Here is a 16,607-nt window from a genome sequence, read left to right on the forward strand (position 1 = left end):
AGGCAGACTGGCGGCACCTTAAGTCACCTGCACACTCACCACCATTGACCTATACTGCTCAATGCATTTCCTAAATATAGGTGGATTTTTTTTTTTTCTCATCAGCGTGGCCCTGTTCCTTTGTTGATTGAAACATGTACATTTCTGAGTCATCTCAAATCAAGTGTGTGCTAGTTGTTGCAACTGTTTGTTTTGGGTTTTTTTTCAATTTAAGGCACTAAAGCATGATGTCATGGATTAAGTCAAAACTTTTTTTTCAATTTATAAGAATAACGGTTGAATAGATACAACAGCGGACCAAACACATTATAGATAAACTCTTCCTCGTAACAATTCTTGCTAAATGCTAATGTGGCACTTTTCTAATTTACATATATGTAAATGTGTACATGTTACATGCATAATACATACACGTTTACTTTATATATTTTTTCAAAACAAAGTTTAACACTTGAAAGTGTTGATAGTTGAGCTCAAATCAGCTTCATTCAACCAGCAGGACTCAATGGCTTAAACTGAAATTCAACTAAAACACTGATGATGCTTGAACCAAGAGCCTGCGTGAAAAGAGCTTTGTGCCACTTGAACTCAAATGAATAAAGGATCTAGCTTGAAGTGAACTAATGCAAACTAAAGCTGATTAAAATATCCATTTGAAGTAGATTGTGTGATGAACACAAAGATCAGCATCAATCTTCACGAGTCTTCATGCATGACTTACATGGTCCAGGCACCATTATGTCTTCACTGATGGGTTCATTTATGGCATTTATTTATTTATTTATTTTATTATAAATGAAATGGACCATATTGTTTCATTTTCAAAAAAGAACTATATGTTTCCAGCCTGTCAGTGAACTGGCCAGAAAAGAGAAGCATACATTTTTTTACTTCTTTTTCTTGCTCCACTGCAAATAATGTGTGGGGAGCAGCAGGTTTTAGGAACTCAGTTACCAGACTGAGCCATGTTTTTCATCCATCCTCTGAGATCATCCCGTGGCAGCCTTCCCTCTGTCCCTTTATAACTTGGAACGTACAATGACAAAATGGTACATTCCAATTTTATTGTAATGGAGTGGGGCAGATATGTGTGAATGTGTTCTTGTTCTTCATCTGCACATGACAGGAATCAGTGGTTGAGTAAGTGGTTTCATTGAAGTTACGTATTGGATCTACATGGTGATCTGGATTTAGGACCGGTGATGTTCTATGAATACGTCGTGACCAAACATGTTATTAAACACAGAGTGACACCTGCTGATCAGCTTAACACATAAAAAATAGAACAAATCAGAAATTTGTGATTGTTGCTTGAAAGTTACCCCCAAGTATTCTCTGTTAAACAATGTGGCTGCCAAATTTTGATACTGGTGAGTCAAATGTAATGAGGGTATGGAAAAATTCAGGCACTGTGACCAATATGTGTATTAGTTCTGCTCTGGCAGTGACATGGGTGTGAGAACAGACTGTTTTGGGTGTTATGGTCCAACTCTGAGGGCATGAGGTGAGGTTAAGCCCCCAGTCTTAGCGTGGCCACAAGTGTCCGATGATTAACCTTATAAGAGGTTTATGTTCAATCAAATCAAGACAGAGATTACAACTGTTCAGCCGGAGTGTGTAACAGCACTCGTGCTGTAATTATAGATCTGTTTTTCTAGGAGTTTTTCTAGGAGTAAAAACACAGGCAGGCAGCACATACAAAAAATAAGTCACAATAGTGGGTCAAATCAAAGGTCTGGAAAATTTCCCAGGGTTTCCTTGTTTTTAAAAAGCGTCTTTTCTTTGTCTTCAACAAGAAACAACAATCAAACTAGAACTTTCTTGGCAAAGTATTGACACAGAGCCAGTCTGTATGGAAATTGATCAATGTGAAACCCGTTATATAACTAACTAGCGAAGCAAACCCACTCCCTGTGATAACAGCTTGCGTGCTCGCCTCATGTTTGGACTGTCTTGTGACAAATGTTCTGGGCCGCCAAACAAAGTCAGGTTTCACCATTTAAGTCAGTTACAATTTATTTTTATACATCCAAAAGCGTGTCTGTAGGGCCTCTTTAGCTTCCTGATTTTCCCCCTCAAATCTGAAAGTTTTTTCTCAGACAAATGCAAGCACTTTGCAAAATAAATGTGTCCAAAACACATATACACAGAACTGATCTAATCTTGGAAGAGCCTTGTCAACTGATTGGATTTCAATCTCTGGGAACATCTGATTTGAGATCTTGCTGTCACTGCTGTTGTATGCAGGATGCACCTTTGTTCAGAGACCTGCTGCAGAATGGAGGCGGTGCCTTTAAAAACTTAATGCATTATGCAAGCGTAGCTAACCTTAGTAAGTTGGTTAGCTCTGGAAAACACCTCCTTGTGATGTCACAGAGGGCACGGATAGCTGGCCCAGGTTAGTGACAACACCCGCCCGGGTGCTTGTTTTGCTCTATAAGGTCACATTGTTTTGACCACTTCAAAATATGGAAGATTTAAACAGCGAGCCAGATGGATTTATTTTTGTAGATGGGTGTAAACAAAGAGCTAAATGTGCTGTTTTCTTGAGATCTACAGAGCAATCGGGACCAATAAATTGGGTCTCGCGTCAAAAGCCTAAAGACTGGAAAATTGCTTGAACACTGGGCCAATAATCCAATCAGGAGTATGTGCCTTGCATAAAAACTGACCGCGGGACGACGGGACTCGTGGAATCAGGGCTGCTGCATGCGGTGGAGTTTTTTTTTTTTTTTTCTCCCGCTAAATTCACAATAGTCGATAGTTAATTAAAGCATGGGTAGGAGGGGCGCCGTGAGTGTGGAGACCGGATGATATTGTCCGTCATCCCGCATGCAGCCACCTTATCGGCACGTCCCAGACAGTACAGCCAGCGCGCAACTTTGATATACGACGCAATTACCGAACTAATAAAAGCCTCAAGTCGAAACACGGATCCGGTCCAGCGGCGGGTTGGGAGGAGTGGGAGGGGCATCAAGCCGCCGCCTGCCGCCCTGACAGCATCATCGGCCCCGAATAATCAGCGATGGGAAAGTGTCGGACTGCAGGCGATCGCTGCCTCTTGTCTCGGTGACGAGCGCGAGGAGAGATCGGGGGCGCGCTCACGCCAGCTTTCGCAGATGTCCGTTCACTGCACCTGTGCGCCCACGGGGGGGGGGAACCAAAAAAGAAAAACCGAAAACGTATGACGTCATGGGATGATTGATCAGGGCTCGTTCAATAGAAATGGAATATTCATATCTGCCTCCACCACCAGGTGCATTTATTGCCGCTGAGCTTTTACAACCGCGTCCCTATAAAACTCAAACCCTGCCATCGAGAACTTGCTGTAACGCAGTGCGCGCGCTCCAAACGTTCGCAGTCTGAGGACCGCAAACACTTTGCGCTGCAGTCTGTCTCCCCGTCCATTCTCGGCCCGTGCAGTTGCATCCTTTATACAATTTTTTTTCTCTCTCTCTCACGATCGCGCCGAACCCAAACGCCCGTGCCTGCCGCGCGGTGTAAAACCTGTAAAACGCGGCGTCAGCATTAAAATCCAAACAACTTGCGAGCGTGCAGGCACGCGCGTCGCCAAGTTGACTCTCACGGCTTTGTTCGTCGTCGCACACGTGAAATGTGCTCTCTGTAGCTCCGCGACGCACGATCCGTCCGTGCTGCCGCTTTGTGGGGGGGGGGGATGGAGTGGGAGCCTCCAATGGGGTCCCCCGGTCGTCCGAGGAATTTCGCAAAGCGCAAAGCTCGCAGCGCGTAAAACGAGGAGAGAGCTCGCGCTGGTGGTGTTTGTCATCATCATCAGAATCAGACAGAGGAAAAGACAGCAGTGAACGGAGTCTCTCTCTCTCTCTCTCTCTCTCTCTCTCTCTCTCTCTCTCTCTCTCTCTCTAACACAGTGGGGGTTTGGTGCCATATAGGGTGCCGCGGCTTGAGACGCTGCACCGCGGGGGGTTCCTCCACTCTCTGCAAAAGCGCCGCAGCGACGGGACATTGCTGTACGTTCCCACTGTGCTTCCGCACGACACGCAGAGTTGGGAAGATGCCCGGGTGGCGGAGGACGCGTCTGGCGCACAGGTGCAGCACCAACTTCCTGTTGTGGATCATCGTGGGTTTCAACTTGCTGGAGAAGGCAGGATCCCAGCAAGGGATCCCCCTGTCAGTGTGAGTGCGACTCTGTTTTCACCACCGAGCAGCAGTCGTTTGAGAAGCTAAAGCATGCAGCCTGCCTGAAGTGTAACTTTTTACTTTTACGTTTGATTTTTTTTTTTTTTTTTTTTTTTTAAGAAAAGGTCTGCATGTGCATTGTTCTCAGACAGGCCAAATACAGATTGGATGCATCACATATGGATGGAAAAAATGTTTATAAGAATTTTCTTTGGCTTTTTTTTGCAGACAGCAAGTAATTCTAGAATAGAGACATATTCCTTAATATCTAACATTTCTCCAAGATGCTGCCTACAATGGACATCATGTTATACTGAACCAATCACTGAGTCTATTACTCTGACAGTTTGGTGTCAAAACCAACAGGTCTGCGCCAGTTCTTGCATACATTTAATAGAAAACTGGGCTAATTTCTTCATGATCCTTTAATGTAAGCGTTGTTTTGGAACTTATAATTTTAGAAGAAATGATAAAACAATAGTCATATGTAAAGGTTGTAAAATAATGGTGATTTTGTATTCAGTTAATGCTAAAACCAAAAAAAAAAAAGAAATAATAGTGTTGGCCGCATGGAAAATAAAACAAAATTCAGTTCAGTTCAGTTCAGTTTTTTACAGCTGGACTGTGCAGAGGAGGGCCACTATTTTTTCCTAATTTTCCCAAAAACATGCTAAAATAAAAAAGAGCACGACAGTAAGATGTTGCCTAATTTGGTTAGAATGATTTTTCCTGTCTGAAAATCCTAAAAAAGAAATCTACTGTCATATTTAAACTGCAAATCTTAAACACGCAGTTTTAGAGCGAAAAAGCAATAAATCACAAAGGCACAAGATTTAAAAACGATGCATAAAACCCCCCAAAGACCATGTAGAAGAGGTAATTCTTTCAATGGTATAAGTATCTAACTAAAATGCGCACAGGCTTGATCACGGAGTGACTGCAGCAGTTGAGCGTACTCATGGTCATACGGTAACCAGTATGTTTCCTGCAGGGCAGTCACGTCTAACTAGGTTTCTGCAGGTGAATGTCCTCTGTCATTTAAAGTTATAGCTGAAGCTCCATAACTACAGTATAGATCATGCAAGTGACAGGCCATCATCGACCGGAAAAACTGAAGGTCAGATTGGCGGCGGCCTGCATGCCACTCTTCTGGCTGAGGGAGAGAAGAAAAAAAAAAGAAAAGAAGCCGTCTGGGATCAAAAGGAAAGCCAATTAAATTTGTGCAACAATGCTGATTGTTCCATGATACAGTTTCCACATATACTGATCATAACCGATTCAGGTTTTTTGTTTTTCCATTTCGCATTTTTGCACAGTGTTTGTGAGCCGGTTGTCTTTCAACACTCGTCTTTGCTTGTATTGCAGTGTAAAACTGTGGGCGTCTGCCTTCGGTGGCGAAATCAAATCCATCTCTGCGAAATATTCCGGATCCCAGCTACTGCAAAAGGTAAGCCGGTTCCCCTCTATACTGAGTGTGACCGCTGAATACGTCTTCCCCTTTGTAGGGTGCACGTGTAGTTAGGAGAATCGTTTTGCCGTGATGCCACGTTTCCTCTCAAAAGGCTGCAGAGACATTTGGCCGTCTCAGCTGAATGCTGATGCGTTGTTCTAGAGGAGACTCAGGTGTGTTTTCAGTGCCGGAGCTCCATGTGTGTGTCTGTGTGCGTATGTGTGTGTGTGCCGTTGTGTGTGTGTGTGTGTGTGTGTGTGTGTGTGTTTGTACTCGACACAGTCCATTAAACACGGCTGTGATTCCGCTCTCATCTCATCTCTCCAGTTAACTCTCCGGAGTCAAGAGTTTCAACCTCTGGATATGAACGCGACAAGGAGACAAATTGAATTAGAGCGTTCAGCAGTGGGGGGAGGGGACAGGGGGTGCGTGTGGAGGGGTCAGGCAAGAGAATAAAAGATGACCCAGCACCATACATACAACTTCCTGTTCTTTCGCTGGCTATCGCCACAGGCAGAGGTGCACACAGGCCTCCAGAGGTGAGGCGGACAGGAATCTGTGCATCGGCGTTGTTTTACGTTTAATGTCGATTGGTAGATTTACATGTGTGTGTTTGGGTGTATATCATGCCTTTAGGTAATTCGATCATCACTAATAAAATGTATATCCTTGATTTCAACCTCCCAAAACACACAAATCTGCACAGACTTCACAGAAGTTCCATAATAATTCACTTTTTCATGTTGGTATTTTGTCAGCATGGTTGAATGCTGGAGAGTGACAGGAAGCGCAGTGGTGAACTGCTCAGGTGTTGCCGTCCATATGCTGGCCATCTGCGACACCAGGCACTGCGACCATGTAACATGTTTAAAGCTGCTTTATATACGATAACGTTAAAATAAGAAATTATTGCAATTCCAGCTAATTATTATAAGTAGTAGTATAAGTAGTATAAGTATAATTTCAAAGGTTTGGAATCCCTGTAAAACTGTACAGTTTTTTTTTAATGTATTAAATAACCCATTAGTCTGTGGGCAAAGCAGAGTAAAACTTTACAGTTTTAACCTTTTTGTCCAACACACCTGCTGTCTTTTTCTGGCACGTTGCTCTCGCTTTTTGGACTTTATTCAGCTGACTGGACAAAAATGCTTGTTTGTGTCTTTAATCTTCCGTGCATTTGTTTTAAATGAGCAGAAACATCATCTTATAATTTCAACCTTTGCCTATTCAGTTGCTATTCATTGTGATGGTAAAGTGAGCTCAGGTGTTTCTAGTAGTCTTTTGCCAATCGTGTTTACATTCAAAACACTGAAAATGAGCTTCAATGTTGTAACTGTGAAGTTACAGAGGAACATTATACTGGTGCACTGTAGTTTCCATTTCTCTGGTCACATTAGCATGAATCATATCGAGACAAGTTTCACTTTCTATAAATTTGCCTGCTGATAATCCGTCTTTGGTTCATTTTCTACTGTTTCAGGAGCTGTGGGCCATCAGTGCGCCACGTCCGGGGATCAACTCCAGTTCTGAGTCTGGCCCTCCAATCAAGGGCAGCAGGATCAACCCCAAAACCTCTCCAACGTGCCTGTGGGATGAAAACCCCTCACCCAGAGGTCCGCGCAAGCACGGCGAGAGCGTTCAGACGGCCATCAGGAAGCGGCTCCTGGGCCCAATACCACCTCTGTGCACTGAGGTGACCCTCAACAGTCCCTCGGATACAACATGCAGATTTTAAAATTTCCAATATGCATTCGACATAAGTACGACATTCGTTGCAGTATTTCACTGCAAAATTTTCTACCTCGACTTTTTGCGCGTGTAAGCACTTCCTCTGACCGCCGAGGCGCGTCTTGTGAAAAAGAAAAAAAAAAAAAAAAAAAGCTGCTGCAGGGGGCCAGTCAGCACAAAGCAGTGAGCTGTGAGGGAGCGTCTGGGGTCGTTAGGGGTCGCTCTTAAAGGCTGATTATTAGATGCTTTAGTGGCGAAACACCCGATTTTGCACGGGGGTTTGCGTCGCCGCCAAAGGGCTGCGGCGCCGCGGCGGGCCTCCACTCGCACTCTCCAATCGATGATCTTGATCGGTGCTTTTGACGGATGGGCCTTAACCTTCTCGTGGCGGCTGGGGAGGAGAGGGGGGTGTGGTGGGAACAGGGGGGGACGGGGGGGGCGCTGAGGCGAGGAGGACAGGCGTGAAATGAACTGTTCTGCTCCAATGCGAGGCCACACTCTTCCTTTCAGTAGGTAATTTGTCGCCTCGTGTACTGGCGCGGCTGCGTTGTTTTCTTTCTTTTTTTTTTTTTCTTTTTCCCCTTTTTTTTCTCTTCACCGCCGCTACGTGTTCGACCGTGGCTGATGTTTAGATAAGACTGCTGGGAGTGTGTGTGTGTGTGTGTGTGTGTGTGTGTGTGTGTGTGTGTGAATGTGTGTGTGTGTGTGACTTGACGTCTTGACGTGGCCGGCTGGTCGCAGAAACGGCAGCATTTTTGTTTTTATTTGACATGTGTTTCTAAGTGTGTGTGTGTGTGTGTGTGTGTGTGTGTGTGTGTGTGTGTGTGTGTGTGTGTGTGTGTCGGGGGGGGCGGGCGGTGGCAGGTGCAGGGTTACGTAACGACAATTTCCTCCGAGCTGCGGCGGCTTTTGTTCTCCACCACTGCAGGTCCTGTTCATCCAGCAGAATCAGCGTTCTGCGCAGTGTAGTTCATTACCCATAACCACCCAAGCTTGACACGTTATTATCTTTCTTCTGTGCTTTGACTCCATTTCAATTACCCTCTTAACATGCACATAGCCTTCCCATACACCTCCCCACCACACACACACACACACACACACACACACACACACACACACACACACACACACACACACACTCTCCAACACTCTACACTCACTCCCACTGGCCACCCAGCACGGCCACCTCCAGCCAATCAGAGAGAGAGAGAGAGAGCATATGCGGCCAATGATCACCATCGGATAAAGACAATCAATCTTTCGGTGTTGCGAGAGGATTTTATCAAGCGTGTGTTTGAGCCTGGCGTGCAGGCAGCCCTCAGCCGCCATGTGACCGCCGATAACCCCCTGTTTAACTCCCAGTGCACCATGTTAGGAAAGCTACAGCAACACTGGAATGCACTTGATGTTTTTCTCCCCCTTATTAAATGGACATTTAAGACTGTAATTGGTTGATGAGCTGTGTGAGCTCAGTCCATAAGCACCGTGTTTCTTTCTTTCTTCCCCCTGCAGGCATTGTTGTTGTTGATGTTCAGTTTGCAGATGTTCTGCCGGTCCGTGACAGCGTATGTATGCGTCTGGTTGGTTTTCAGAAACATAAAGAATTCTCTAAGACAGTCAGAGTGGAGGAAATCGATGGCTTGAAACTGGTGAAGAGCCTGGCCGTGAAGATGGAGGAAGTCTTCCAGAAAAAAGCAGAGGCTACCAGGGTAGGTAGAGAGCATCCACGCTGTTTTGAACAAATGGGACCAGTCTCAAGTGAAAACTGGATTCTTAAAAAAAAATAATAATAATAAAATAAAAATCCTTGAATTTGTGAAGTTGCCGCAGAAAAATAAATAGTAAAGGAGCACAAACACATTTTTTTTTTATTTTGAATTCTCATAATTTTCTGCATTTATTTTAGAAAGCAAAAACAAAGTAAATACCTTGACAGTTGTTTAAAAATCACGTTTGGAAAATATTTGAATTGTGTGTGAGTGAGCTATAAAATAGATTTTTATAATAAAATTGTTCCCTCCGCTCAGCAAAAAATGTTGTACAGTCGTTGTATCTTACTGTCTCTATAAAAGAGCAGTGGGTTATTGTTTAAAAAAAAAAAAATCCCCCTGGATTATAACCTACCGCGTGATGTTTTACACGAGCCTGAACCATTATCAGACTCGCATCAGTCGGCTGTCTGCTGCAAAAGCGCGGAGGAGCCCGTAAGCGTTTCGGTAATATGTGCCTCGCAGGGACTGCTGGGAAATGATAATGTTTATCTCCCCCTGCCTGATGCTGTGCGGCCATAAATGACACCCAATTTCACCCAACATGCTCGGGAGTTGCTTTAATGCGCGTTATTGTTGGAATTACAAATATGGTGGAAAATCTCTCCATTTTGAAATCAACAAGCCCGAGATTGAGAATGTGCTTTGAAAAATGACGGAGTTAAAATGTTGACACCACCAAGCCTATTAAATTGATGAATGTCGGAAGTGTGACTGAATCATTACAGGATAATTACCCGTAAAACGCAGAATTTACAGAATCCATTTGTGTATTAAGAATGTATTCATCTATTAAGAAATATTCTCGCCCACAGGCCTCAACTTTCAGCTACAAACATCCGCGAGGTTAATTGAATTTGGCCACCAGCGCGCAGCAGTTTGAGGGAAAAGCGCCGCGGTGGTGTTTATTGTAGCAGTTATTTTGACATGTTTGACAGACGTTAATTGCCTGTGCAGCTCTGAGGCCGCACGACACTGTCACGATTTTTACCTCGGAAACGCAGCACCAAGCATATTTTTCCAGAATCGAATTTTATTACAAAAGGTTTGGCTTCTGCGCGCCTCCATCAATCACCTCACAGCGGCACTTCACACCGGCGACCCACATTTTATGCTTATCTTTTTTGCCCCCAATAATATTAAAAATGACCAGGACTTCATGTTTGCATGTTTACAAGCTCAAGCCCCGCGGGGTGCCATTTAATGACTTAGATCATGATGAAATAGCCCCGAATTCCTGATTTATTTATTTTTAAAATAGAACTTGGGGGAAAAAAATGCGAAAAAAATGCGAAAAAAAAAAAGTTAAATAAAGCAAATCATTTTGGGAAGTCAGTGGGACCGGATTTTTTTTTTTTTTTTTTACATGTTGGTAGATCAAAGGGGGAAAAAAATCTGTTCGCCACGAAGCTGAAATTCGGTTTTATTTCTTTTGCGCAGAGGCTCGTGGAGGCAGCGGAGGAGGCGCACCATGAGCACGAGGAGAACCCCGACCTGCAGGTGAGACTTCGCTTGTTGGGGGTGAAAAAAAAAAGAAGAAAGAAAACAAATAATGAGGAAAGAAGTGTTTTAAAAATGTGGTGCGTCATCGGGCTGCACCCAGGATGAATCACTCAGAGCCTCAGAGTTCGAGTGGCCGCAAGGTGAGAGAAGGGTAATGGGCCCTAAAAGTATTTAATTGCACGGACGTTGTCCTTCACACTGATGGCCTGTCAGAGGTTTGATACATAATGCTCTTTTATATATATATATATATATTTACACACATAAAAGTGTGTGTGTGTGCGATACACAAATACACACACATGCTATATATAAACATATATGGAGGGCTGCTGCAGAGGCGTGTCATGACGCAGACGGCCTTGTTTTAAAGCGAGAGCAGGTCTGCGGCGCACTGCAGTGGCTCCAGCTTCACTAATGCGGTGTGTCCTCCTGTGTTGCATCCCGCTGTACAGAATGATGAAGTATGTTGGGCATGTGTTTACAGACTGCGGCCCGTCTCTCACCGAATATTCAGTCAGAGGTAAAAGTAAAAGTGGGCTTTGGTGGCTTTTGAAATGAGACCCCCCCCTCATTCTCATCCCCCTCGCAGCCTTCGGCTCAGACATTGTTAAAGTGCGCTCATTGCGGATTTCCAAGGCGCACCGAGCTTTGAGTGCGTGTCTGCAGACAGAATGCAGTATACCGGCCTCCCCTCTCTCTGCTCCGTCTCCGCGTCTCTCTGCCACCGCCGGACAGAGATAAATGGAACTCCTTCGCGCGGCGAGTTGTTGCACTCGCGTGGCTCCAGATTGGAAACCCACTCGAGCAACGCGCACCGAGATAACGGCGGCACTTTATACTTAATAAAAGCATTAACATCATGTGGATACATTTCAGTCACCGCGCTCCCTGCTGTTCTCCACTGCTCACGCAGCCGTAACGAGACAGGGAAGCACGTGCGGGCGCGCGCGCGCACACACGCACACACACACACACACACACACACACACACACACACACACACACACACACACGCGCGCACAAAGTAAAGTTTTCTTACTATTGTTATTGACTATTATATACAGTCATTGAAAGCTTCTTGAAAGCTTGGGGCAGCTTTTTATTCAATGCGAAAAGATCTTCAGCGCCACCTTATATATGTATGTATATATATATATATATATATATATATATATATATATATATATATATATATATATATATATATATACATATACATATTATTATTATTATTTTTTTTTTTTAAATTGACAGCAATTTTGATAGCTGAATTGTATTTTCCCAAGCATCAGCTCGCAGGTCATAAAACATCTCACTGAGTTCAAGTTATTATTGAATAGTTTTTGATATGGGAAGCTGGCCTCGCGACTGCACTTAATCTCAAAGACCATAAAATATGATTTAAAAAAATCATTCAACATCCACCTGCTTTAATGACGAGATGTCATGATATCACTTCTGCTGGCGTCATTTAGCCAGACTCGCCTCCTCTGGCACCGCACATTTTTCACGGGCCATTTCACTGACCACAGTGAGATAAGCCAGCTGTTCTTATCTCAGCTGCTTCACGTCAGCACTGTCGGCTGTTTGGCGTTGACCTCTGCTGAGGCCTGATGCAGCAACAGAGAGTGTGCGCTTGTGTTGGGAAATTTCATTCATTCAATTTTTTTTTGTTCAGGTTTTTTTTTCTGGTCAACTTTAAGTTTCTAATTTTGTGTGTGAGTGTTTTTTTTTTTAATATATATATTTGCCACAGTTCCCACTTGATCTTTTTATGAGAGCAACTATAGGTTAATCTGAGCATGGTGTAGAACACTGGACATAACTTTTTTCACATATGGCATATAGGCCCGCAGGGGGTGCCTCAAAGCACCACTGAAAAGGTGGAACATCCGCTAGCCAATCGGCAGTGGCAGTGTTGTGCGTGAACGCGGTCAATGAACAAATCGTTCTTGAACCCGTTCATACTTACGGTGGACGTGAACTGAGCTCACTGTATTTCGGCATGATGAACGTTGTAGTGAATGCGTTCATTCTGGTGTTTGTGAACGGCACTCTCTCATAGTTTAACTTCGGTCAAAAGAGTGCCAGGTTTCCATAGAAAACCCCCACTAAAACACCCCGCTAACATTCGTCCAGTGGTGCGGAAAAAACACTCAACCTGGCAACACCTGCCACCACAGTCGCACCGCCGCTGCGTCATCAAACTGCGAACGAATCGTGGAGGCAAAAACAAGTGAAGGCAGCAGCGCTAGCTTAGACGCTACTAAGTCCACCGTCAATACATCTTCGTATTGTCTTAATAATTCCTCATTTTAACAAAGTCCTTTCATGCCACAAGTTTTTTTCTGGTGTTTTTGAGAATAAACTAGGGGTGAAAGCTGCAACTGGCTATTAGGGTGGACAGGATGGGCAGCAACAAAAAAGTGTTAAACTAACAATGGGGGGGGGGGGGGGGGGGATAACAGTAGGATGTGGCAGTACATTTGTACTACACAGCCATCGCCTACTTTTTTTTTTTTTTTTTTTAAAGGCATTTGAAATGAACAGGCTTTTAGAAAATTTCTTCTCACTTGCACACTGCTAAAGTGTGTGAAGTAAACCTTAAATTGCTCAGACCAAATTCTTTAGATTACATTACATTAGATTAGATTCAACTTTATTCATTCCACATGTCACAGGTACAGAGGCACAAAGTGCAATTAGCATCTAACCAGAAGTGCCTAGTGAATTAAATACAAATGTACAGCACACAAATTATATAATAAACACATTGTTGCTTTAAAGTGCATGTATGAAATGAATAGCATATAGGTTTTTCAGGTATAAGGTTAAAAAAATGTACAGATTAGATTTATGTGAATATTTGATTTACACTGATTTTAATGATTGCAGTATGTACATGAGCGCAGGGAGGTATTGACAGTAGTGCAAGAAAGTAGTAGATAATAAGTCTGGTGTACTGTAATTACAGAGAGTACAGTAGTGTAAAGTAGTGGGTAACTAGTTCAGTTCACCTCCTGGGGGAGAGGTGGCGGGATAGGGGTTGGTTTGGTTAACGAGCAAATGGAATTCTTCTTCCATGCGTTGAAAGTTTCCTTTCTTTTGAAGGGTGTGATCCGGAAAGCAGAAAAAAAAAGTAAAATCTGAAGATCACACTCGGTGCGTACAGTAGAGGGTGAAAAGATGTTTTGCTGGGGCAACCGAAGGACAAGTCCGAAAGCCGTTTAACCTGTGCGGCATTAAAATAAAGGTGACCGCAGAGGCTCACTTGCTCTCCTCGCACTGGAGTGTGGCGGTGTAGAGCGAGGCTGGGCGGCAGCCTGTAAATGGAGGGCGTCTCTCTGCAGCAGGGCCCTCCAGCTGACTGCAGTGGTGTAAGAACCAGCGGGGCGTCTCGGAGAGCCGCAGCGTCCCGTCGCCTGCTCTACAGTAATGACCCCGCCGGTTAACGCTACTCTCTACAGCACTATCATTTCTGCTGAGCTTGCACGTTTTTTTTCCCTCCGCCGCTCCCCATCAGCGGCCCCCTCCCTCTCTCTATCCCTCCTCTCCTCCCCTCCCTTCCCTCCCACCTTCCCTCGCCGCCGCAGCTCGTCAGAGAGCTGCTCAGGCGTGGTATGAGCTGTCAGCGGCTTCTTGATGATCGTGATGCCCGTGTGGCCTCCCCTGAGTCCATCACCCATCCACCCTCCCTCCCTCCCTCCTCTCTCCTCTCTCCTCTCTCCTTCCTTCTCTCCCTCCCTCTCACCACGGCTCTCGGTGACTGTAGACAATAAGCGCGGGCCACAGCGAGGCCGCTCGCTCGCACAGTCTTCCCTCTGCAGCATCACGAGGTGAAGGAGAGGACAGGCAAAAAAAAAAGGCAAAAAAAACCTGCCCTGGTTTTTACGGAGTGGACAGCAAACTTTTTCTCCGCTCCCCTCCATGCTTTGGTTTACTTTGGGTACAAACACGTAGTGTTGTGTTGGATTGTGTGTGTGTGTGTGTTTTTTTTTTTTAAAGACTTTAGTTCAAAGTATACAACATGGGCAAAAACGTTAATTTCTCTAATAGTGTTTGGGATAAGACAAATTGTTTGGCTAATTTGGAAAAAGCCATTTAATTACTGTGATGTTTGACTTTTTATAAATTCTATTTACGTTTACTTTTCTCTTTTCAGTATTTGTATATCCCTATAGCATTTTTTTTTAAATTCTGTATTAAAATATAATTTGCATGGAGAACAGATAATGCACCATCCATCCATCCATCCATCCATTCTACACAGCCGCTTGTCCTGTACTCAGGGTCGTGGGGGGGTGGGGAGGGAGAGTATCCCAGATATCTTATGGTGAAGGTGGAGGCACCCTGAAGAGACGCTGGCACATGACACAGAGAGACAAACAAGCACTCACACCGAAAAAAACCATTTAGAGGTGGCCATTCATCTAACTGGCATGTTTTTGGACTGTGAAACAAACCCGCGCAGTCACAACATGCAAACCTGCAGCCACTTTAGTGTGAGGCCACAGTCGATCGCTGCACCACTGTGCTACCCAGGCAAAAGCACCAGCACTCTTTACTCTTTGTTTAGCAATCTATAATCCAAAGAGACGTCTCCTTGTTGTAAATTCACTTTCTCATCACAGAACTTACCTGTAGGTAGACGTGAAAAAAAAAGGAATTAAAAAAACAACAACAATGTAGTTTCTAGCAATTCTAAGTTTCCAGAACGTATTTTGATTATGTTTGAGACATATTTGCATATCCAAACACATCTTAACCACAAACATACACACTCTGTGTCCATTTGAACTACATTATTTCAAATAATGCACTATTTATATGCATTCCGTTGACATTGACTTTCTCCAACAGTACGAGTACTTCAACGCCGTGCTGATCAATGAGGTGGACGAGCGGGGCAATAACGTGGAGCTGGGGGGGGAGTTCCTCCTGGAGCCCAACGACCACTTCAGCAACCTGTCAGTCAACCTGAGCCTCAGCGTGGTGCAGGTGCCCACTAACATGTACAATAAAGGTGAGGGTGCGGGGCCAGGCAGGCGTCAGTTTACTCCTGCGGCGGAATAAATGGAGAGAGGATGGTGGAGGCGGAGGAGGGGGTGTGGTTGTGAGTGTCAGGGGTTTCTGGAGACACAGTGCACTTGTGATCAATAGCGGCGATGGCAGACATGAAAAGAAATGGACTCTGCGGGAGAAGAGGCGGGAGAAAGAGAATGTTGCTCATATGCTCGCTGTTCACTCGTTTCCTTCCTGCGGGCCTCCCCTCCCTGTGTGTCGCAGCACGGCTTTTGCTTTTGTTTGGCTGTAATTGACCCCCCCTACCCTCCCCAATGGTCCTGTGTTTGCGGCACAAAGGGAGGCTCACCGACCGCGCAGGAGGAGGGGTCGGGGGGAATTTATTCACAGCCATTGTGTCTCCTTCAAGTGGGGTCAACAAAGGACAAGGGGTCAACTGTGAAGCCCGCAATGGCGAGCAGAGCGATTACCACGATCAGCGTTTAATTCACTTGTCTCCCCCCTCGGCCTCCCCAGACCCCGACATCGTCAACGGAGTTTACTGGTCGGAGGCTCTAAACAAAGTCTTCGTGGATAATTTCGAGAGGGACCCGACGCTGATCTGGCAGTACTTCGGGAGCGCCAAGGGCTTCTTCAGGCAGTATCCCGGTCAGTGCTGCCACAGTTGACGCTTGCTGTGCGTCTGTGTGAGTCTGTGCGTGTGGCGCACATGTGCCGGGGGTGAAACCGAGCCTTTTCTCAAAGGAGCCATCAGCTGGAAGTGGAATGGGGGAAGAGGGGGAGGGCGGAATCTGAACAAATGATTTAGAATTACTAAAAGGGTAATTTGCCTAATGTTGTAATTTTACAGTCCATCAGAGAAGATGCATATATGTACAGGGCGTAATTAATCTGAATTTGTCGGCGTTGGTCCACAGTCACGCTGCGGACCAGCACACGGCTGTTGGAGAAAGCCAAAGTTATCAAAAGAC

The 16,607-nt window shown here is 44.9% G+C and overlaps 1 protein-coding gene across 1 annotated transcript in view; it reads left to right on the plus strand.

Annotated features, from left to right (window-relative positions):
- Nucleotides 1-3,889: 3,889 nt before the first annotated feature.
- The window catches only part of cacna2d3 (calcium channel, voltage dependent, alpha2/delta subunit 3), a 34,210-nt gene continuing 21,492 nt past the window's right edge, over nucleotides 3,890-16,607 (plus strand). The window contains exons 1-7 of the mRNA XM_076037314.1: nucleotides 3,890-4,155; nucleotides 5,524-5,605; nucleotides 7,089-7,301; nucleotides 8,932-9,048; nucleotides 10,549-10,608; nucleotides 15,475-15,637; nucleotides 16,153-16,284. Coding sequence (XP_075893429.1) covers nucleotides 4,034-4,155; nucleotides 5,524-5,605; nucleotides 7,089-7,301; nucleotides 8,932-9,048; nucleotides 10,549-10,608; nucleotides 15,475-15,637; nucleotides 16,153-16,284 — 889 coding nt within the window. The 5' untranslated portion in view covers nucleotides 3,890-4,033. The remainder of the gene's footprint in view (nucleotides 4,156-5,523; nucleotides 5,606-7,088; nucleotides 7,302-8,931; nucleotides 9,049-10,548; nucleotides 10,609-15,474; nucleotides 15,638-16,152; nucleotides 16,285-16,607) is intronic.

The sequence above is a fragment of the Nelusetta ayraudi genome, unplaced genomic scaffold (genome assembly GCF_046127955.1).
Source record: "Nelusetta ayraudi isolate G7.1 ecotype Tasmania unplaced genomic scaffold, CSIRO-AGI_Nayr_v1 ptg000050l, whole genome shotgun sequence".
Classification (NCBI taxonomy): domain Eukaryota; kingdom Metazoa; phylum Chordata; class Actinopteri; order Tetraodontiformes; family Monacanthidae; genus Nelusetta; species Nelusetta ayraudi.